Source organism: Empidonax traillii, unplaced genomic scaffold (assembly GCF_003031625.1).
Source record: "Empidonax traillii isolate 1590-97213 ecotype Southwest subspecies unplaced genomic scaffold, ASM303162v1 scaffold277:size2070623, whole genome shotgun sequence".
In the NCBI taxonomy this organism is placed as follows: Eukaryota; Metazoa; Chordata; class Aves; order Passeriformes; family Tyrannidae; genus Empidonax; species Empidonax traillii.
The window spans coordinates 1,701,642-1,725,713 of NW_020955470.1; the positions used below are offsets into that span (position 1 = coordinate 1,701,642).

The 24,072-nt window shown below is 37.9% G+C and overlaps 1 protein-coding gene across 3 annotated transcripts in view; it reads left to right on the forward strand.

The window, feature by feature from the left end:
* ATXN7L1 (ataxin 7 like 1) overlaps nt 1–24,072 on the forward strand; it is a 116,204-nt gene that overhangs the window by 21,965 nt on the left and 70,167 nt on the right. For all 3 annotated transcript variants that reach the window (XM_027890084.1, XM_027890083.1, XM_027890085.1), the window contains exon 3: nt 18,783–18,887. In XM_027890084.1, coding sequence (XP_027745885.1) covers nt 18,783–18,887 — 105 coding nt within the window. The remainder of the gene's footprint in view (nt 1–18,782; nt 18,888–24,072) is intronic.

The following is a 24,072-nucleotide window of genomic DNA, read 5'->3' on the forward strand; positions in this document are numbered from 1 at the left end:
ACATGGAAGTGTAGACAAAAACTTTGAATCCAGGGATCGTACTTATGCCCATGTTTTCTACTGAAAATGTTTTTCAATATACACAATGAAGTGTATTGCTGTTGAATTTATTATCCGATGGCTGTGAGTGTTAACTGTAAAATTCAACCGGTGCATGAAATGGAAAGTGCTTCCATGTAAGTGATAAAGAAATAGCAAGTAGTAATTAGCAAGTTCTAATTTGTGTTTATGAAGAGTTTAGGATGATACAGTCAGGAAGAAAAAAACAATTGTTTTTTCACTAATATAAAAAACTGTGTTGAAAAAATGTGGTAATATTACAAGATTTTTAGTTGCTAAAATGCTGATGCAAGTATCCTTCAACTATTGCAAATATAAGTAAAGTAGGTAGAGTGATAAAGTTACTAAATAGTTTTTCAGATATTAAAGAAACTCATTAAATCAGTAAAGAATTTTATAGGTAAGGTGTCCGGACTGCCGTGACTCTATTGTATCATCATGCAGTAACTGTGCATCGTAGTAACTTACTCAGAGTATGTGCTTCCGCACAGTTAACTGCTTTCTTTTTTACAGCTCTTGGAGGCTTTTTACATTGCAGAAACACGTTGTTATAATAAAAATTAAAAGTTCCATTTTATAAACAAAGATTCTTTACTCCTTAGGTATCAAATTAAATACTACACTTGAACTGGGAGACTTTAAAGAACAAATGAAGTATGAAACTGGTTTAGGAATCCTCTGTCTATGACAGAAGCTTTGAAGATGCTTAAACATTGTGAAAGAAAGTGTATTCTGGACTTAAGAGTTTTCCTTAGGCTGAGGCTTTCTATGATGAATGGCTGGCGGGGAGGGAGGAAAGGACTGTTCAGCCTTTCTGCTCTGCTAACTACAGAATATCCTTTTGGTTGGAAAGTTGGTGGAAAAATATTTATGATCACCTTGAAAACGAGATGGTATTTAATTGCAGAGTAGTTGGATAGATCATTCACAGAAGCTTCATTAACATTAGCAAGTGGTGTCTGCCATTCAGATACACAGTTCAACAAAACTCACATGTCTGTCAAACAGGAGATTGGGAAGGAAAGTGCACATTGTTAACTTGGAGTTTTTCTGAGTGATGCTCCAAATATGCACTTTACAGATGTATAGTCATTGCTTGTGCTGTGCTGAGTAGGGTATTAGTGAATTCTGCATTTTTTCTGTACTCAGGTATTTAATCTCCAAAGAATTTCACAGACTCTTTTGGTCAGAATAATGATTCTGTCTGGTATTATATTCATTTGCCCTTCATTAAATCCATTCACCACGTTAATCTCTCACCCAACTGCTGGCAAGATCCCTGAGGAAGGTACCTTCCAGAGCTCTGGTGCTGCAACAGTATGCACAGTGCAGTCCTGTGCTGGGGTGTGCTGAGCTCCTCAAAATGCACATGTACTTCTTCATGCTGAAGCAACCCCAGCTCATGCAAGCAGCTCCAGAGTTTGCCTCTGATCACCAACTTGGAGAACGCGCAAACAGTTTTCAGTGGACAGATATTCACTCGCATGGCTGCACCATATTTAGGCTGTTTTCTGGTTGAGGTTTTTTTATTCAGAAGCTGAATTTTATTGAACTTAGTCTTTCAGAAAAGTAGTAATACCAGTGTTTTTTTTCCTGATGAAATGCCGTGATAGGAATTAACTGTCACTTACACCATTGTAATTATCACATAAACTAGCAGATGATTTGTTAACATTTATTCACATATGCGTAGTAATGGATATACTTCTTTTCTTGTGTGATACTTTTTGTTAGTAAATTTCAAAATGCTTAATTAGGAGTTACAATGTACATAATTCTTCCTTATGTACAGGGAAAGACACTAAGACTTGAAGAAATTTGGCTAAAAGTTTTCCCAGTAGGGGATGAAGGAATGCAGGCCTTGGCTTCTCCTTTGTCCGCTGTCCTGTCTGTTGGATTATGCAGTAATTAGTAGCAGCTCTCCACGGACCCATACTGTTACTGCTGGTAAATGGGGTTAAGGTTTGTTCCTTGTAATAATGTGGAGGATATTTTTGTCTAATGGAATTGGTGGAAAGGTTTCTTAGGTGCTGTCTGTCCATGGATCTTGATGACCTTTCATTGCTTTGTGATGCTGGAGTGTACCCTAAATGCATGAGACAAGGCAGTGTATTTTTGCTTCTCTATCTCCTTTTTCTTCTGTCTGTTCAAGGCACTATCACTGCTAAAGCCAGATATGTGCCAGAGAACTGAGTGTCTCTGAAAAGCTGTGTCTTGCACTCTATCTAGGAAACCTCTTGTTCCAATGACACTACAATTAGATAAGTCATGGAGTACTAGAGGGCTCAGCAGACTTTAAGAAAAAATGTGGACACATGAAGAATCAGTCTTTAAAAGTCTTTAAACAGAACTGCTCTGTTGATATTTTTTTAAATGTTGAAGAGCTAGCACAAGACTGTAATACTGGATGAAATAAATTAGTAACTGCTTCCCTACATTCCAGTCCTCAGAAATAAAGGAACAATTGCTTTGCTACACCCAAATCCTCAGAACAGTATAATGCTGGAAGGTAGATTCCTCCTAAGCAAAGTTGACAGGCATCAGACTGCAGCATAAGAAGTGTTAAGTGGTCTGCTCATGTCAGTGAGCTGTTAGGTGGATGAGATTAATCTGGGAAGCTGGGTGCTGGTGAAAGCATCGCTGCTGGGACCGGGTTGTGTCAGCAAATGTTGTTGTTGGCTTTTTGCACATTCGTGCCAAGAACCTGAGTCACTGAGCAGACCCATTTTTAGCAACTTTCTTTGTGTGTGTTCTTAGGATGTTCTTAGCACCCCAGTAAAAATGTCTGAGCCCTTCATATCCTAATTTCAGTCAGGTGTCAGCAGCAGTGAAGCAACAGTGTACCTACTGCAAGGAGTCAGAACTCGGGGCTGCGTTGAGAAGCAGACTCGCTGCCTTTGTGATCACATGGCTCTGAAACATTCTTTTTTGGTCGGTGTAGCACATCTCGATTCAGCCTGCTGATTCTTAATTACATTCAGTGGTTTTCCTTTAAAGAGAAAGACTTCTCAAGCCTCAGAAATGCTACTTAGTGGTATTTGAGTTACCCTCGTGAAGTACCAACCAAGTGCTAGGTGAGTCATTGCTGCTGCCAAATAGTGGAAAATGATCTACTCTTGTGAAGAACAGTGAGCCGGAAAGATCCTTGTAGTGGTCATGTACTTAAGGTTGAAATTAGGAAAAACTGTTATCTTCCCAAATTTTGAGTAGTTTATTTCACAAAAGCTGCCTTTTTTTCCTGTCCTGGAAACAAACAAAGCAGCTCCAGATATGTGTGAAGTTTTTCCAAGTCTCTGTTTGAGAACATGAAAATGAAATTGTGTCACTGGTTTTGTTGGTTAGACAGTGAGAATTACATACGTGCAGGTCAGAATATGACTTGTGCGGTATTCAGTGTGGCAGAAATTGAAGCAGAACAATAACGTGATTGAACTAATAAACTGCTTCTTTCTTTCATTAAAAGGAAAGAGCCCCATTAATAGCTTTTATTATATTAGTGTGTATGCCTTTGAGTGACTATTAAACCAATGATTTGTCTTATGATTAGGTACAATGCAACATAACAAGTGCAAGAGTTTTTTGAGAGATACAAGTCACATTGCTTTTTAATTTCTTTCTTTTGCTGTGTCAGTACTACTAGATGGGCAGGTTTCTTTAGACTCGCTCTGTAAATTTTTTTAAAGTCTTCATAACTGCAATACGGGGATATTTCTGAGGGGTGATAGAGTTTATTCTGTTCATTCTTTAGTTGATAAAAACTTCTCAAGTTTCTTAAGGTCTATTTTTGCTTGATGTAGCAGCAAAAAAAATAATTCCTTTTTCTCTCGCCTAATGGCAGCAAATCTCTTTAGCGTGTCTTGCAAGTGGAGTTTGCTCCTTCACTGGGTGATCGCTTTGTTTTGTGGCTTTAAACTGTGGTTGATCCTGCACCTTTGGCAAACTGTAGCACTCCTGCAAGAAAGAGGGAACAGGAAGGAAAGGAGTATCTCTGAATGCAGTGTGTGTTTATGCTTTAGGATGTCCATATTGAAGATTTGATGGACACTTTAGTGGCATACAGACTTGTATTGACCTGAACCTTTCATGACCACATTCTTCTCTAAGGCTTGCGTCTCTTGGAGGTAAGCACCCTCCCTGAGGTGTGCAGCAGACTCTTGTCGTGGACTCAGTCTATCAGAACTGTGCTTTTTATCTCCTGGAACAGGGAAGAGACTACTCTACTAACAGACAGTGCTGTGTTACCAGACTAGTTTGTATATAACGTGTTGAGCCAAGGAGGAGCATATTCCTATCCTGAGAAATGTTTGTGGTGTGCATGTAAATGTACTATATAAATCTCAGTGTAAGAGCTGATGATGTATGTGTGCTTTTTCAGACAGTACAAGTATTTGACTGATTGCACTTGCAAGGATAATTATTCCCTTGAGAGCAGAATTCTTAAAACGAGAGCTGTTTTCTGGAGTTGTATGTTAGTGGAACTAAAGGCTGCTTCAGTCTGTAGGCATTTTTTAACTGTTTTGTCTAAGTGGCCTTGGGATAGAGTTTTTGTATGTTCAGACTTTGGTTAGAAAACTTCTCATTCATCTCATATCCTCTTATCCGTTAATAATTTTTCTCATATATTTTTTCTTGGCATAAAGTCCCCTAACTGAAAAAACCCACAATCGAACACTTTAGGCAGTATCTTGATCTGCACGCCAACAAGAAAGAGAACGAAATCCATTCCACTTGTAACTGTTTGAAGGAAAAAGATCATATTACTGAAAGTCCATCTGAAAGTAACTTTTCAGAGAGTTGAGTTACGTGAGAGACAATGTTCCTGGAGAGAGGTGCTGTTTTGAGTGTAGGAGGCAAGACAGAAAAAGCTCAGAGCGTTGGTATAAGAATTATTTGTGTCCTGTTAGGCAGCACATTTAGACAATACAATTCCATTTAATATCCAGCTGTTGATTAAGAAAGAGCAGACACCTTCCATTTTGGGTGAGATGAGAGTTAAATTAGAAGATGTTCTTGCCCTTGGCTTTGATTGTGAGGGGAAGTAAAGTAACACTCGGTGGGGTACTTAGCATTTTTTAAAATTACATAGGTGAGATTTTATTTTTCTCAGTGTTTTTTGGTTCATTTACTCATCATTTTCCCTGCTATAAAAGTTAGTCATTGTCTGAGAAATATTTTTCTGATGATGCTATCTTTATTGTTAAATTTTCCTGATAATAAGAATAGTAATCTTGTTATTAAAAAGCTGGACTAGAAAGCTGTGAAAAATCCATTTTTGTAAGACTTTTTTTAACCCTCAGTAGCTTATGTTCTTACTCAAAAAAGTAGGATTTCTCTAAAGAATGCACAACAGTACTTTTATTTGAAAATGTCAACAAATATTTGCTGCAGTTACAAATGCCACTTGGATATGAAAATGCTCTTTTAAACACTGTTAAGGCTCCTTTAATATATCTTAGTGATAGCATCTCAATTATCACACACCACTTCTAAAACACACTGAAAGTTATCTTATTCCTTGCTTGTTCTATTGTCACAGTGAGGTCCCAGCCAAAATGAAGGGGCCTATTGTGGCCGCAGTGTATGGACAAATAGTAAGAGAACACTGAAAGGCTGCAATCTAAACAGGCAGGGCAGACAAAGAGCATATTATCCTGATTTTAGAGATGGGATACTGAGGCACAGAAAAATCTAATCAGGGTCATGCAAGAATGTTGTTTGGGAGCCAGGAATTAAGCCAGCTCTCTCCTTCAGTCCAGTTGTACTGCCTTAAACCAGAGTCGCTCTTCTGCAGAAGATAATACAGCTTTGCAGGCTGTCGTGTGAGTGCCAGTTGTGTCTTGCTGAGTGTTTATGAAGGAAACACCAGTTGTAGGATTCAAGTCTTGTTTCTTGGCAGTCTGCACAGAAGAAAAAGGAGTGAGGGGTTTTTTCAGCCTTAGGATTTTTCTCCTGTTTTGCTGCAGAGATAACATGTTTTTGTTAGTGTGCATTGACAAGAAAATCAAAGAAGAAAACCTGCAATCCTTGTAGTGTTTCATTACTAGCACTCGAAAGGATGGAATTACTAAAAGTATTGCAAATTCATTGTATTTAAAAGATTTCTGTCTTTTTGCTGCACATCCAGTAGTCGCTAATATGACTATTAGTAGTCCCTAATATGATGTATTCAGTGTTTCCTTACCAAAAAAAAAAAAAAAAAGTCAGTAAATATCAGAAGAGTTATTTTTCTTTCAAACTTTACTTTTCAGATGACTAATATTTGATCACTTAATGTAAGATCATTGAAGCTATGATTTTAGCAAATAGGGAAAAATGAGGAAAAACCACTTTAGTACTCACCCTGACCCACTGGAAAGATAATGGGTAGACCAGAGTACTGTTGTTTAGTTTACAGATGGGTTATTAATTTATTTTGATTTTTAGTATTTATTTTTACTTGCACAATGGAAAGCTTCAAGTCTTTGCCCTAAGTCAGCGTTGAAACCGTGCTGTTTTGAAATCAAGTAGTAGTATACCTACCTCACTAGTAAATACTTAGGGATTATAGTCAACCCTTAGGATTATTGTGCTGCGGAGAGAGCAACCCTTGTTGGTTGACAAAGAAAGAAAAATTGGCAGTAGCTTGTGCTATCTTCTCACTTCTTCATCCAACCATAATCAGAAGGCATGCAAGAACCAAATAAATTTCTCAGGTCACTCTGGCTGTTCCTCAGCTATTCTAATAACCTCGTAAGAGCTCATTTTGTTCTGTGAGGTAGTCAGCTAACAGCTGTCCACTAAGCTGGAGTAGAGGAAGATCTGCATTTTCTCCAGAAGGAAAATTATTGTGGTTTTATTTATTTATAGAAGTCTTAATTAGTGTCCTGTAAGGAGGAAATGTCTTGTGTATATGGAACAGGTTCCTGGAATAGATGTTGCTGATGGTCCCACTGCAGTAGTGCATGCCATTCTCCTGTGTAAGACCAAGTATTTCTAACTTTGTCAGCTTGACCTAACAGGCTTGGAAAACTAGTCTCCAAAGTCTTCTGTATACAAAGTCAGGAGGGGGCTGATAACAGTTGTAGGTCTCCCCTAGTTTCATGTCATACCAGCAAGATTGTACTTGGCTAATATGTTATGTTACTGCTAAGCTGAAGTTAAGAGTGTGTCAACCTTTTTAAACATTCTCCACCTTTCTTACTTAGCAAACTAAGGTTTGCTGCTCATGTTCAGTGTAGCACCAAACAGGATCGAACTAAGTGCTGACCAAGAAGCTCAGAAAGATCAGTCTTGTAAGAAAAGGAACAGGGAAGTTTTTTACTGCCAACATGTGAAGAGAAGCAGCAGACTACGATGCAGGGTGCAAGTGTTAGCAGTGTTCTTCTAACTAAATCTGTCTTCAGAGGGCAAGATTCAGGCAGATTCAGGTCTGCTGGTACCAGTCAATAACCTGCAGTAATACAGGCTCCATAACAAACCACAATACCTTGTATAATGACAACTTCCTGAAAAAATAGTTGTTCTCTGTTACCATAAAGTAGGTATGTTTTCCTATCTGTCAACCAGAGCTGTCGCCTTCAAATTGTGCAGGTTTTAGTTTGCGAGACTGGAAAAGCCTTTTTTCCAGTCCTTATTCACTTTGTTGACTGTATTGGTGTCAGTCTTGGCAGTCTTGGAAATCACCTATGCTTGGGTGGATAGTACAGCTCTAGAAGTATGAAGTAGACAGCCTTCATCACAGACAAAAGGGAAGAAGTTCCCCTTTAGCATTCTTGGCCAGACTCTTGGTGCCAGGCTGTCAAAAAGGTAGATCTATGGTAGACTATTTGAATGGCCTGTCTTTGCAGCAAGAGATTCCCTAATTGTTACTGATACTGTGTTTTGATATTTGGGTCTGGACAGGCTAATATAATGGAATTTTCAGGACACTAATGACTTGCAGAAGTCCAGTGTGCTTTTCGGAAACCCATTTATGTCTCGGGCTCCAACAAAAGTTGTTCCCTCCAGAAATGAAGGACAGCACCACCAAACTATTGCCCTGCATCATTATCAGCTGTTTTGATACCAAAGGTGAAAGTTGAGAAGGGGTCCCAGGTACACTCTACATACCTTGTGTAATTCTGTAGCTTGGAAATACTGTGGAAAAAATTCAAAATATTACATATATGTCAACCAGCATTTGATATCTCCGGATCTTCACCTTACTGCTTCTGCAGGACCAGTACATTCATGATGTTTCCTTGCCTCTTTAGTTTGTCTGTGTATCAGAAAGCTTAACCATCTTCTATCAGAAAAGTCAAAAGCTGAAATGCTTCATATTTCTGTGAGTTATTGTAGTTAACTCACAGGTGACATCTCTTCCTGTGTCAAGGTGTGTTTTCCTGTCAGAGAAGCTGTCAGAGTCTACCTGCTGTAGAAAGTGTGGATCTGGTACAACCCTCTAACTGTTGCTAAAGGTCAAACATCTAATTCTGGAGAGCCGTGCATCAATCTGAGCTGAAATTTAGTGCCATCATCCATGAAGGGTACTACTTGTGCTGACAAATCTCATTTGCAGTGAGACTTCTCTTGATACATGTTTGAGGATGAAACGATTGTTCTGTTGCTATATGGTGGTTCGTGGAGACTCTCTAGTCAAGGTGCATGACATTCACTTTGAATTAGGGAAATGGGCCTGATTTCCAGCCATTCATTCCCTTACGTCTGCCTGTGAGAAGCTGAGAAATCAGGAGTCTAATGCAGACACTGATAATCTTCCTGCGCAGTCTCTATCCTTTGTATGCACACCTGTGTGCAGCCATGCTCACTCTCCAAGGTTTTTGATAGTGATATGTGTGAGGTTTGAGAGAAATCCACTGTTTCTGCAGGGTTAGAAAGTGTCCTCATCAGATTTTTGCCATACTGTCCATGCTCAGGAGTCTGGGGACAGTTTTGCTAATATGTTCTGCATAGTGGATGTCATCTCTGCTTCTGGTTATGGGGTGCGTAGTCTGGACCCTTCTAAATAATGTGTCTTTTTTTTCTTGACCCCAGTAATTTAATTTTTGCTGTCATTTAACACTACTATTGCTGTCTTGAAGGTTTCCAGACATAATCAAGATGAAATTTGTAGCTGAAGGTGATATCTTTATTAGACTAACTCTAGCTGGTAAGGAAAATGGAGACATCTCCTTAAAGCTCAAAAACCAGATCTAACTGCTAGCCTGTTGGTCTGTTTAAAGACACTGTCTATATTTGCATGACTCTTCTAGCTTGCTGTTGAACACATGAAAAGCCCATTTCTTCCTTGTATTTTGCTCACCTAGATTTTTGAGGCTTGTTTTGTATCTGATTTGTGGAAGATTTGTTTTGGGGTTTTTTTCTTTTGTTTCTGTCTTTGGACCCCTTAATATGTTTAACCCCTCAATATTTTACAACATAACAGGATTTTTTTCTGGGTATTGACTTTGTACAGTTTTGCAATAGTAGACTTTGTAAGTCTTTGCTCTAGTTCCTGGACTATGTTGTTAAATGTAAAATGGGAGGCATCTCAAAATCCAAGTTCATGAGAAGGAAGCTACTTGGTACAATCTAATAGTTAAAGAAACACATAAGACCGGTTGACAATTATGTAGACAATAGTTTGATATTGCAGGAGTTGTTAAAATTGCCTTGTATTCATGTTACAGTTACACTTACCTACTGAGAACTAAATACTGTGTAATTGAAGGATGTCCATTTCAAATACAAACATGGGGCTTATTGCCTGTCACCCTGCTAAACTCTACTTTGTCTTGCTTTGGAGCCTTGTTCCTTTCTCCAAATTCTTCCATGTGGACTTGCAAGAGAAGGGCCAGTGCAGGGCATTGTGAATTTGGTGAATGGTCTGTCTTTGCTCTAGTGGGTCTTCTTCAGGGCTATTCCCTGTCACTCCAGCCCTGGGCTACAGTGTCCAAATGCAAATGTTCATTGAAATTCATTAATGTATTTTAGCAACTTTAATGTTTGAATTTGCCCTTAGTTTAAACAGACGATAAAAAGGCAGAAAGAAAGTTATTAACCAAATTTCCCATAACCATCCAAACAGACCTCAGTGCTCTATAACCTCTTCTCTTATACATGCACTGGTTTCTTAGTACCTGCACCCTTCATGTCTGAAATGGGAAGGCTGTTTACCTGAAGGACAGGCAGGAAAGCCAGTGTGTTCAGGAACTGAAAAGGTAAAAATTACCCTGTCTGATTATGTTGTGCGAAATAATTGAAAAGTTAAATGGCATAATGGGAATCTGGTTTTAGAGATTAGTTCAGTAATCTGAAGTATTAGAAACCTAAAGAATTATGTGAAAGGAGATGATAAACTTGTGGTGGTGGGACCCTAGCTGGAGGCAAGTACCCACCAAAACTGTTCCATCACTTCCCTCCTCAGCTGGACAAGGGAGAGAAAATTAAAGTTTCATGAGTTGAGATAAGGATAGGGAGAGATCTACAGTTGCTGTTACAATCAAAACAGTCTTGACTTGGGGAAATTAGTTGAATTTATTACAGGTCAAAATTAGAGCAGGATAGTGAGAAGTAAAGCAAATCCTAAAAACACCTTCCCCTCACTCTTCCCTATTTCCCTGGCTTAACTTTATTCCCAATTCTCTACCTTCTCCCTGCCCAGCAGTGCAGGAAGACCGGGAATGGGTTTTATGGTCAGTTCTTCACATGTGGTTTCTGCTGCTACTTGTTCCTCAGGGAGAGGAGTCCTTCCCTTGCTCTGATGGGGTCCCTCCCAGAGGAGACTGTCCTTCACTAACCTCTCCAACAGGAGTCCTTCCCACATGCTTCAAGCCTTCACTGCTCCAGTGTGGGTCCCTTTCCATGGTGTGCAGCCCTTCAAGAACAGGGTGCTCTAATGTGGGTCCCCCATGGAGTCACAAGTTATGCCAGCAAACCTACTTTGGCGTGGGCTTCTGTTTTCATGGGTACACAGGTCTTGCCAGGAGCCTGCTCCAGTTCGGGCTTCCCAGAGGGTCACAACCTTCTTTTGGGCAACCACCTGCTCCAGCGTGGGGTCCTCCACAGGCTGCAGGTGGATCCCTGGACCACTGTGAACCTCCATGGTGAGGCTGGCTGTCCCCCTGTAGCCCATGATCTTCAACATGTGCTGCAGGGGAATCTCAGCTCCAGTGCCTGGAGCACCTCCTTCCCCAACCTTGGTGTCTGCAGCGTTGTTTCTCTCACATATTCTCTCACCTCTGTCCCCTGGCCACAGTTACTTCTGTGCAGTGAGTTTTTATTTTTGCTTCTTAAATATGTTTTTACTAAGGCGTTACTACCATTGCTGGTGAGATCGGCCTTGGCCACTGGTGGATCTGTTTTGGAACCAACTGGTGTTGGCTTTCAGACACGAGGAAGCATCTGGCAGCCTCTTGGAGAAGCCACCTCTGTAGCCCCACCCTCCACTCCCCCTGCACCCAAAACCTTGCCACAGAAACCAGTACAATGCTTCTGAATGTTTTTATATGTCAAAAATTAATGAATGTGTTTACTGCTATCTTTAACTGAGAGGCAAGTAGCCTTAGTTTTACAAAACTTGTCTTGGAGTCAAGTGCCCTTCCTTTGATATTGTAAAGATACCTGTGTGACAGATTTCAGTGTGAGCTAGAAATGCACGGCTACTCCACAGTGGTTTTAACTGGTCTTGGTCCTGTTAGTCCTCCTGCTTGTCTGATTCTGGGCTCTGCATGTCCTTCTCCTCACACCAGTGATAGCATTTATCAGGTTCTGCAGGGGAACAGCTTATGGAATTAAATGGTCAGGAAATATTTTCCTGTTTTGTTCTGTCCTTCTTTGTATTACTTTTCTCCTGATCCAGAGTTGTCTTGAACTTGACTCCTTGTGTAATCTGTTGACTGATGGTAAAAGCACAAGGGAGGGGTAAGAATATGAAGCTTGGAGTCCTAAAGGACTGTACTAATATATAACTTTGACCAGTTAAAAATTCTAAATTGTGTACAGAAAGTGAAATAAAGACTCCATAAGCAGATGAACTATCTTCTACCTACTCCAGGAACTGAAGGACCATGTGCCTACATATAGGAAGTTTTAAGAAAGTTTTCCAAGGAAGAAAAACTTACATTAGCTACTGTCTTATCCTTTAGATTCCTTGAAGAAGTGAAAAGCTGAGATTTCTTGGTGTCACATATATGCAGCATACTTTCTGACCTGTGAGTTTGGGATTTTCTCTTCCAGTGTTCTTGTGATACATTAATCTGGTAGCCCAGGCAATTCTGGTCCTGTATTGTCTAATTACTTTAGACTGGGATGGCAAGTAGCCTACATCAGTTATATAAAAGTCTTCAAAATTGTAGAAGAAAAGCTTTGTCATATTTTCAAATGGTGATTTCTTTTTTCTTTTTTTCTTAGCATGTAGTGTCTTATGCAAAATAGTAAAGTACAGTGTTGTGTAGTTTACTTTGTAATCCCTTCCCAACACAGGTTGTTCCAAAAGCTATGCAGATATGGTTAATCCCTAATATTTGTTTAGGTACCTAGTTCCCACTTAAGAACTTTTTGGTTTTTTTTCTTTTTTTGTGGGTCTTTGGGGATGGAAGGCATCACTTACATCTTCAATATGGTTTCATAATGCCTAGATAAGGCAGAGTAGTACAGAGTCTTTCGTTGTCATTGGGGGTAGTATTTATTGTATTAACTGTAATTAATGAACTATTCCCAGCATTCTCTAGGACTGCCAGTATCCTTATGATTGCTCTAACCTGGGAGGCAGCATACCATTCAACCATACAGGACTGGTTTAAAGGTATCATGACCTTGACTCTTTACCGCACTGACAATTAAGTCTATTTGTTGCTTTTTCTGGTTTTTTTTTTCTATGTCACCGTCATGTTTCATTTATTATTGCTGTTGCTGAAAATGCCAGTATTTGTTTTCTTCTCATTGATTTCTCTTCTCACTTGACTTTCTAGCATGCAGAATCTTCAGTTACTTGTATAAACACCCGAAGGACATCAGTCAGTACTTAGGACAGTTGTGTTTGGTCCTATGTTAGTTGTGTCATGCATATTTTAATTTTTTTTTTCCTCAGTTTCATGATTACTTTAGCCATGACCTGCATTTTTCCATCAAAAAGAAATTACTTTGAGCGTTGCTTTGTGGTTCTGACCCTGAAGTTAGCCTCAATTTGAGCAGGGTCTGGGAGTAAGTGACATCCAGCGATCTCTTTCAGCTTAAATTATACTGTGATTAATTGCAACTGTGACGCTGACATTTTCAGGAGTAAAATGCAATTTATATTGGCTAACTAATTACTGAAGCAACTTACTGATTTCTGCATAAAAAAGGAAAACTAAAGGAAAACTACACTCGGGGGACAATAAGCTGATGTTAAATGGAAAGAGAGTGACATTCATTTCTATGATAAGACTAACCTGTCTGTGCAAGCGTGCTTAACCGCTGTCTGAGTAATACCCTGAAGAGGTCTTTTTATTGTTTCAGTTTCAAGTTTCAATTCACCATTCAAATTACTTAGTATTTTAAGTAATCTAATGCACTGAAAGGTTTTGTAGATTCCTCCAATTTTTGAATGATGTACGGATTTGTCACTCTTGTGGAACAAGAGGGAAATACTAGGTACATTTCTAGACATAGAGTTTAAAAATCTGTAGTTCCAGGAGCTGGAGAAACCACATAGATTTGGTTTTATCCATTACCATTTTACCAATGCCTTTTTTTCTTCTTCTTTTTCAGCTGCTCTGTTAGTTTTTAACTGATGTGTCTTGAATAGTCTTTCTCTCCCTGCTCCTCCCTCCCTGTCTCTCTCCTGGCACATAAACATCAGTAATATTTTTCCAAGCAGGCTTTCTGTGTATATTTAGTGGAGAAACAGACATATAAGTGAATGTTTAAAGTGTGTATAATTTACAGCAAAAGATCATAATTAAAAACTTGATTTTCCGTGCAACGTTGTGAGGTCTTACTGTTTGACAACCTTAATTCCTCAGTGGAAGAATGTTTTAGATTGTTTCTAACTTGTGTTTTATTATACAGTGGAAAGTAAATGATTATATAATAATAGAGGAGGAACTTCCTTTAAGTCACCTGCCTTTGATTGTTACTAAAAATAATTCCTTTGTGTGTTACTGGAGAAGATAAAAAGTCATATCTGACACCTGCATTCTTGTGTTTGTGCCACAATTTGCAGAAGCAACATTTTCTATTGTTTCTATGGTATTTGTGTCTTGATGCACATTTCACCAAGCTGATATCTTACAAAGCTATTTCATGTGGCTACAGCTGTCTATTTATTTGCAAATGTTAGTGATATAAAAGCTACAAGCAGAAGTTGTATTTATTTTTTAAGTGCCATACCAAAGTATACACAAAGTAATATTTTGTCTAAGATTTTAATCTAGGAAAGTAATATTTCCAACAGTCAGCATTCACTGTCTCAGATTTCCACCTATCTTGCATATTTTTCACATGGTTTGGTATCCTGTTAGTTCAAGAGCTCATCTTCAAGCAAGGCTTTTGTTGTTGTATGGTATCAACTGACACAACTGGGGAAAAGATTTCATTCTGAGTGGATAACGATTCAGTACTGCAAGGAGTGGGGGGTGTGTAGATAGCACTTCTGAAGAGTGTGTGGGTACTGAAAAACAAGTTATCGGTTCTCCCTTGCCATCAGGAGCCAACTTCAAATCTACTGGAAGTATCTTCCAGTAAAATGAGGTAACTGTGAGGGGGGCTGTGGACTGCTTTTACCCAGCAGAAGGGCTGGGCAGCCCTTTCTGTCTCAGACTTGTGTCTATCTGTATTTACACGTAGGGAACAAACAGGTCACATGCTCAGGGAGAGCTCACCATGCTGGTGTGGGATGAGTCATGCCATCCTTGATCAGTATGTTTCACTTCTAGGGGGGTGCAGTTTTTGGTAGAAAATAAATATTCTTTGTAGTTACTTTTCTGTCCCTCCTGTTCTTTTTGTACTTTGAAAATTATTTCAGTATTATTTGGTAATCACTTGCCTTATTCACTGATTTTAGCCAATCTTCTTTACTGGTTTTGCCTTTTTCCATTAAATATTCCCTGAGCTAGCTTTAGAGACACACGTTTCTTACCCAAAATTAGTCCTTCCTGAGAAGCTTGTCACCGTTGCTTCTGACTAAGCAGACAGGGAAGTGTGATTGTAGCCTTTGGAAGATAACTTTTTGTTTGGAGAGTCCATTGTCTTTTTTTGCTGCATGCAGAAGGTCTAAATTGTCAGATGGCTGTAATCTGATCTAGGAATGATACCAGTGTCCAGAATAACCCTTCAGTCGTGGTCACTTTGAGTAGGACATGGGAGCATTGAACTGTTCTTACTTAAAACAGAAAAACATGTATAAAAACATACGTAGTTGTTTGTATTTTCTACTTGCTTTTTAATTTTAAACGTTCCTTGCTTTATTTGTTGTAAATTCTCTGATCTGGATTGCTTTAGTAATATTATTACATCTAATAAAGTGTATCCCCAGTTGGAATTTGTACTGAGACAATATTAATACTTCATGCAATTTCAATTAAAAAGTAATTTATGTATACTCTGTGTGTGCTTACAAATCATGATTTTAATCATGAAAACAGATTTGTGCCAATCTTGTTAACATCGATGAACTAGGAGAGGCAGTTGAATCTGTTTGGACTTGATGAATTTTCCTCTCTTAAAAACTCCTGCATAGTGAGATTTTTAAGGAATTTTAAAAAATTTTAAGGAGTTTTTAAGATTTTTAAGGAATCTTAAAAATCTAGAAGTTAGTGTTTAGTTTAAGTTTTTTACCTGTTCTGATTCAATAATGATAGTATATTCGTGTGCTGTGATTCCTATTTCCAACCCATGAACTTGTATCACTGAGATTTGTGGATTATTTTAAGTGGACTTTCGAGAGGGGGCTGATAACTTCGGTTTGTGTCAGAAAACTCCCATTTACAATAGACATTTGCATCTCCACTAGGCTGTTTCTGGGCAGCTGCAAAATGAGAAAACTTCCAAAGTGCTGTTTCAGGATGTCACTTACTCTGTGTCTGTGCATCCTTTTGTTGCTGTGTTTCTCACAACAGCATTTTGGTGTGTTCTTCTAGACATCAGTACATATCAACCTCTGCTGCCACAGTATGATAAAAGCTCAGATTTTTATCCCGTGCTGTTTTCCCGTTGTGTGCAATGGTGTTTGCCAGGGTTGAGGAGGGAGCTCGCAGGTACCAGGACATTCCCTTCATCGCTCTGTCTTCTTAGTGGTACCTGATGAAAACATAGATGGTTCTGTGATCCTCTGAACTAAGCTGATTCCTTATTCCACCTATGTCCTTGAATAGATTTCTCCAGTATTAATACCTTATGTTTTTGATAAGTTACTCCCTGCAGGCGGACTTAATAAAAGCTCAGACTCACACCCAGCCAGACTTCAGATGCCTCGGAGCTGGGCATATTTTAAAGGCTGGGATACAGAGCTGTGAAGGTTAAATGAACTTAAGGAATTCCAACTGGAAAAAAATAGTGACTTTTGTGTTTGCAAAGGGCAGAGTCTGTATGTTTTCATAAGAAGATTGTCACTGGACTATTGAAACAACAGGAAAAAAAGTATTTTAAGTTGTTGAGGTGTTTTAACCATTTTTGAAATATTTCATAATTGTAATTAAATGCATGTTTTTGAGTTGAGACTTTTTGTCAAATCATATCCAGAAGAAATACTCCTTTCTATGGAGTTTGCAGTGCTGTTAGTGGAAATCTGTAGGTTCTAATCAAAACTATTCAACTAAGAATTGCTAGTGTAAAGTGATTTGTGAAATCACTGACTCATCACATTAAAATAAGAAATAAACAGGCCAGTTCTGTTTATTTGTTTTATTCATAAGGAGGATTTGATTTAATCTAACTTTGCAGCTTTGGCTTCACCAGTACTAACACTATACCAAAGGAGTTTACACCTCACCACTGGTGTTCTTTTAAATTTAAGCTGAATGTGTTGACTGTTTCCATCTGACTGTGCTGTATTTAAAGGTGTGGTTAGTCCAAGACCAGCACTGCAAAGGGGTCATGACTGGTTAACCTTTGAACTGGATTTCGTAGCCTGGTATGAGCAGTAACAGAGAGAAGCTTTTGGTTTTCAGGGGAGAAGGGAATGATTCACATCATATCATACTGGGAAATACCTGCAGGTTGATGGGACTGGTTTGTGCCCAAGAGTGCTTGAACGAGCATCTTTGGGTCTACTTGTGGTACGGCCTGAATTAGTGTGAGAGGGATGTCGTGTTCCTCTGGGTTACCAGGGGCTGAAGACACTTTGCACTTCATCCTGCAAACAACTGCCATCATGAGCAGTGATGTTACCTACAGTGGTACAGGCCATGGCAGAATTGCTTATACAAATAGCTCTAGGGACAAAATGATTGCTTTGGTTTAGAACTAATGAAATAAGGTACCTGCTTGAGTCAGTTTTTGAAAGGAATCACTATTTTTTAGAAACACATGATATACTGGAAAATCAGGATTTAGTTGTTGATATTCGTCAATCACAGCTGCTGTTGTACATGTTTGTCTTCATGGAGGGTCTTCTCATTTTTCCTCATGTTTAAAAGGCGGCAGGTTGATGTTTCAGTCTGAATCAGAAGCTGCATTTGCAAGTTCTGTAATAGATTTCAGATGCTGTGGAATAACACTGGAATGCGATTTTACAACATCTTTAAATAAAGATGTCACTGCCCTGTTCTGAGAGGTAGTGTGATCTGTGGGGCCAATAATTGTCATGGAGTTACTAATGCAGCAACACCTTCATTAACAACACTGGACGTGGTGACATGATCCCACTGAAGTGCATAAAAGTGACTGGAGTTTCTCCCTTTAAGCTGAGCTGTGGTGGATGAGTATGTGTCCCTGTTCTTAAGTTATAGCAATGCAGAGTGTAACAGGTTACCTCACTTGTAATATTAGAGCTCTGAGGCTTTCAAATAGTAATTTAAGCCCATTTTACTCTACTTGTAATGGCTTAAGAATGCATGCATTGCACATGTATGTGTTTCATCTGAGAGGGACAAGTGCCTGTCATTGTCTGACTGTACCCATCTTTGGATTTCATGAAATTTCTCATACCGTCATCTGAGAAATACCTCATTAACCGACTTTGTCTCTTCCCAGAGTATTTGTTGGGGACAAACTATAGGGCGTTGGAACCAGAGAAGGGCATTTGCACAGAATCAGAAATTTCATGTCATGTTATGAACTTCTTGACTGTATTTCAAGCTGTAGGATCCTTGACCTTGATTATTATAACTGGGTTTTAAGCAGGAGCCTTTCTCTAGCAATTTATAGTCAAGCTTGGAATATTGTAACATGGAGCATAACCTATGCAACTTGTTTTCTAAAAGGATCTTTAGGTAGAGATTTTAAAACACATATTCCTTTGCTGTTTCAGCAGTTGACCAATACAGAAATGCTTATTCTACTTCTTGGCAGCAAGTGTTAAGACAAAGGTGTTGCAGCCTGTGTTCTGACTCAGACTGAGGGATGAGACTGCAGCATTAGTACAGGACCTTGAGACCCAGAAGAGGGGAAAAAAAAATCTCTTTAATATTCTTTAGTAAGAAGCTCTTATGGAGCAATGTATAAATTTGCTTTGTATAAATTATTATAACAGTAATGGCCCTACAGTATTTTCAATTTTTTTTCTTAATATATATTTAAAGCATAATTTCTAATTCTTGTATATATTTTTAACTTTCCCACAGATATGCACTTATTTGGCCATTATCCAGCTCATGATGATTTCTATCTTGTAGTGTGCAATATCTGCAATCAGGTAGTCAAGCCACAGGTTTTCCAGTCACACTGCGGTAAGTGCATGTTTTCTTTCCTGAATTACAGTGCCAAAGTGGCGTATGGTTCTCTTAAGAATCATTGCATACGATCTTGACAGAGGCATTGCAGATAGATTTTTCTGGTTATCTTGTGTTCTTTCCACAGAAAATACCAGCAATGCCTTCAAACAAGCGTATTTCCTGTAGAGGAAGTTAAATTAGTTGTTCTAGAAGCTGAGCTTTTGACATTGAACTTGTTATACTAAATTAACCTATTACAGCAAATAAATCCTGTTAGTTAGATACTAGCTGGGTTTAAACTATTATGACCTAACATTGGATTGTCTTTTATCAAAGCTGCAAAGTGAGGTCTGTGATACTGATCTACATTAACTAGAAGTTGGATGTTATGGATTGTTTTCTGATTGGATTTATCTGTAGCTATATGTAGGGTTTATTTTTATATTTATCATAGGGTTTGGTTTTTTATGTGCATTTTGAGTCACGTTTCTTAAATTAACATTTTTCAAGAGAATCTTGAGAAGCAGCAGAAATATGCAGATGTTTATTTCTCAGTATGACAACAGTGAGATGACAATTTTGATGTTGACTATTTGTAAACAAAATTACTCGAGATAGAAATTTTTGGTATTGATTAACAAACTACTTTCAGTTATTTCTGAAAAACTTCATCCCAAGGTCTGGTTTATTTATTACTTATCCCATGGTTTATTTGTTATTTATTCAGTGATTTGTTTCTGTGGTGATTTCTTTTGTTGTGTTTTTTTTTTTATTATTTTTTTAAAGGATTGCAAAATGTGACTGGAATAGCTAGCTTTGCATGAGGTTTAATCAAATTTAGTTTAATCAAAATAATTTGAAGGTGATTGCATAGTAATGAAAGGCAGCTAGTACTGAGGATGGAATCAATTAAATACATTAAGGAAAGAAAAAGCCCAGCAAGATTTTCCTGGACTAAATATAAGAAGTGAACTTCACAAATCCTATGCCTCTTTCAGGCTTCTTGACAACAAGGCAACTTGGTAAGGGGAAAATGTACAGAATGGACAGAAAACAAGTTTATTTACTTTTGAAGAAATATTACCAAAATACTGCCTTGCATTTGTGTGGATGCACTGCTGACAACCAAGCAGAAGCAGCTGCATTCATGTTGTGAGGCAGTTGTATGACTCGCCACCAGCTTTGACCTAGATTGAAATAATTGTGGAAAAATGGTAACAGTGAAATATCTAGTGAATAAGAAGAGATCTGGAAGCATTATTATAGGGTGAGAAGGGCTTATTAATTTAATGGTGGGAGCAGGTGTTGATTTTACTCTTCTAACAAGCCATCCTCCTATTTTTTTTTTGTTTCCAAAATTTTTTCCTTACCCATAGTCTTATGGTTCTTTTTTGCCCAGCTTCAGGTATCTTATGATTCTTTCAGTGACAGAAAAGCTTCTCTGCATGTGGTCATAGGTACAGGGGGTACCATAACCACTGAACTGTGCATCAGTAAATGATGTGCTGCAGAACAGGAGAACCTGTGTAACACCTTGCTGTCGCCTTCCCTAGTTGTGCTCTTTCCTGGACGTGGCCTGGTTTGGCATATGGAACAATGTTACTTCTAGATGAGAGTAAATTGCTCCATGTTAGAAAGACTTTCTGAGCTCTTTGTAAGTAATGAGTTGTTAGTGTATTGCCTGTAAACTGCAAAGATCCTGTGAGTTATTGTCTTTTTTTCTTTTTCTTGTTATCTCCGTTCTTCCATTATTTATACAATTCCTTTTACTTCATCTTCATTATAGCAATCTTGTTACGCTGGATGGTTGAATGTTTAGTTCTGAATTGCTTGTTTTAAGAGCCTAAGGTCAATAAAGGCTTGGGAAAAAAAATAGACTCTATTAGGAAAAAAATCGAGACTACTGAAAATAATTGACCAAAGGTGTTACCTCATGAAGATTGTACTTAGTCTAGTCAGACTTGTTTCAGGAAAGATGTACAGGAATATTGCTGAAATGCCTGTGAAAGAGCTTTAAATATATAGATAAATTATTTTGTTTTAAAGAAAAAACAGTAAAGGTGATGTACTAAAACCATATAAAAGAAGTTTTAGAAGATAGAAGGTTCTTGGAGGTCTTTAGAAGTACTGTAAAATAACTAATAGTTTATTTGCAAAAAATTAATCTGTTAAAAGTACTACCTGTTGTATATGTGAAATGCATCTAGTAACATATAGTTGTTTTTGTAAGAAATAAGTAAGATCTAAAGAAGAGCTACACACAGATGTTATTAATTGATCTGTAGTTGCATTGTCTGGTTATAAAATTATAAAAATCTCCTATTAGAAAACATATCAATTATGACCTGCTTGTGGCTGAATAATCTCTGGCTGTATATGTGATGATATCAGCAATCCATTGAGAAAAGTCTGGAGAAATCTTCGTTTGAGACATTGATTCTGGCTGCACAGGGCTCTTCTGTGAAGCAGGAATATTTAATTTTCTGTTTTATTTAGACTATTATCACCTTTGGACACAATCAATTTGGTGAATCATATTTTCTTTAGCTAGTTAGAGCATGCAGCAGTGTATCTGTAAATTCAGGGGTGCTAGGCTGTCCGTAGGCTTTGAGGTGTTTAGACTGTCATATTTACTGTGAAGTGCATTATTATAAATGGCTTCAACTGCAGCTTCAAAGTTGTAACACGGGCAATGGAATGAGGAAGCATTAGAAGCCACTACTGGTTTTTTGGCTCTTGTAGGCTGTGTCATGGGGAGTCTTTATTGCTACTGACAGGGTCTTGTAGAGATCTATCCCAGAACCTCCCACAAAGTGTGGTTTGTTGCTAATATCCCTGGTAAGATCCTGTCCATATTCTCGGTAAGGAATTAGGTCCATGCCAGACACATGCTTTATGATTTTAGGTTCCCTGCATTGTAACTTGAAGGTTCTGGCTTTGGAGCAGCACTGGAATGCTTAGTTTAGCAAACGTTTTTGTAACACTTCTCTTGAGCCCTTGCTGGCATTTGCCTTTCTCTGGAGGGTAAGAAGACCCACTGTTTCATTACCTCTGATTTCAGACATGTGGCAGCCATCCTTGGCTCTGGGAAATTGTGAAGATTATGGAGGCAGATGTTATTTAACTTTTAACGGTTTGATTTCTGGAATATCAAGCAGAAAATGAGAAAAAGCTGGTTGCAGTTCAGGGAGGCAATACATCGTATAACCTTAGACAGTGGAAATCAGGAAGGTAAAAGTAGAGATCTGGCTAGTTAGAAGCCTGGCTTGCTGGACTGGAGAATATATATAGTGAATACTCTGGGTTGCAAGGTGGTAGATGTGTTCTAGCCCCTAAGTCAGAGAAATACTGAATTATTTTTAAGAGCAGTTTCACATTCTTGTATCTGTGGGATAAACATTTATATCCGTTAATAAGGATTAAACCATTCATGTACGTATGACATAAGCCCACTTGAAATAGTCTTGCTGTTATAGGCTACTGGATAAACCATGTAAATCAAATAATTTCTGGAGGTCATTCAGTATTATTGTGCACTTAGAAAATAGTATAACATAATGTTATCCATATTAACATTGAAATATTGTTGTTTGCCTTTGAAGCTGTTTCCTTTTAGTAACCTCTTGCAGTGGTTCAATATCTCAGATTTACATTTTTTTAATGTGCAAATATGTAGTTGTATTTATTCCTCTACAAAATAGTTTGAAATGAGAAGTCAATCTGGTTATGCAGCTTGTAGCATTTTTAAGTATACTTACCATGTCAGGAATTTTAGTTTTGATTTTTAACAAATTTTAATTTGTTCCCAAACGCCAGCCTCAGTGAAGATACAGAGCACTTCTTGGGGCACCAAAATATGGTACCATATAGTACAATACTGAAGTATGATAATGTTCTTCCTGTTTGTTTAGGTTTTTTTCTCCAAACACATCTGTTTTTTACAGATTTTTTGGTTGGCAGCTGATACTGAGCTCTGTCCATAGGACTTCTGTTAACTCCAGTTCTGTGTCATTGTTAAATACTTGTTAAGGTGGCACTTGTGCGATTTTCCAGGAAACATTTCCATTTTCCTTTGCCCCCAGAAAGAATAAAGCTTTATATTCTTTTATTGCATTGTTCTTTACTAGATTAAAGAGCATCAGGTACAGTTCCAGTTATTTTTATCAATGTTTTGTGCAGTCTTGTTAACTTTGGCCTTTCCTTGTTAAAAGGAAAACCTCCCATAAAAGGTAGTTGTGTCACAGTGAAGATCAAGCAGTGTGCATACCGGAAGCTTGTCAGAACATCTTGGCTTTTACTTTTAATGTGACAAAATAAATTAATGATGGGAAAGTGTTAAAAATAAATAATAAAGTTGGGGGGAAGAGGTGAATTAGCCAACCTAAATAATGCAGCTTGGTTAAACAATAATGGCAGTATAACCATCAAAGAAAGTTTCCAAACATGCTCTGGAACAGTTTCCAAAACTGTGAATGGTATTTTAATGAACTGAATAGTTAAGATCCCCATTTGATGAAGTCGGGATATACAGAGGAAACCAGTTCTGCTTCGTCAAGGAGAAATGACCATGAAGACCTCTTCTTTTGCTAATTTCTTTATTGGAGGCTCATTGTTATCTATCCTGCCTGTCTCTGAGCTTCTCTTAACAGGCTTCTAATTAAGAAATGTTTATTCCTTAAAAAAAAAAAAAAACAAAAAACAAAAAAAAACACACCCCAAAAAAACAAACCTGCACTTGATTTTCATTAGTTCTGAGTTATAAATCCTTGGGTTGGCATCTTCATGTCCTCATGAAAGTTGCAAAAGGATATTTCCTTTTTATCCTTCTATTTGGCTGTATAAGTGTCATTTAAAAGAAAAACAAAGTAGAAAGTAATGGAGTACTGAAGAACATAAATAAATTATTTTCCGTATCATAATTATTTTCCTAAGAGAGGTTATATATTTTGAATTACTCAGACTAGCTATTTTACATTGTTCTAGTTGTGTGTTACAATTTAATGAACCATGATTAAAGACAAGAAGGCTGAGTTTACAGTGTGAATAAAAATGATTTGCTAGTTTAAAATTAGCATTACTAGTTGGCATCTTTTTTGCATAAGGATTTTGATACAGGTATTACTGTCACATTTAACAGATTATTCTCAGTATTTATATTTTCAATTATTCAATGCCTTGGTTGTTATTAAATACAGATGTT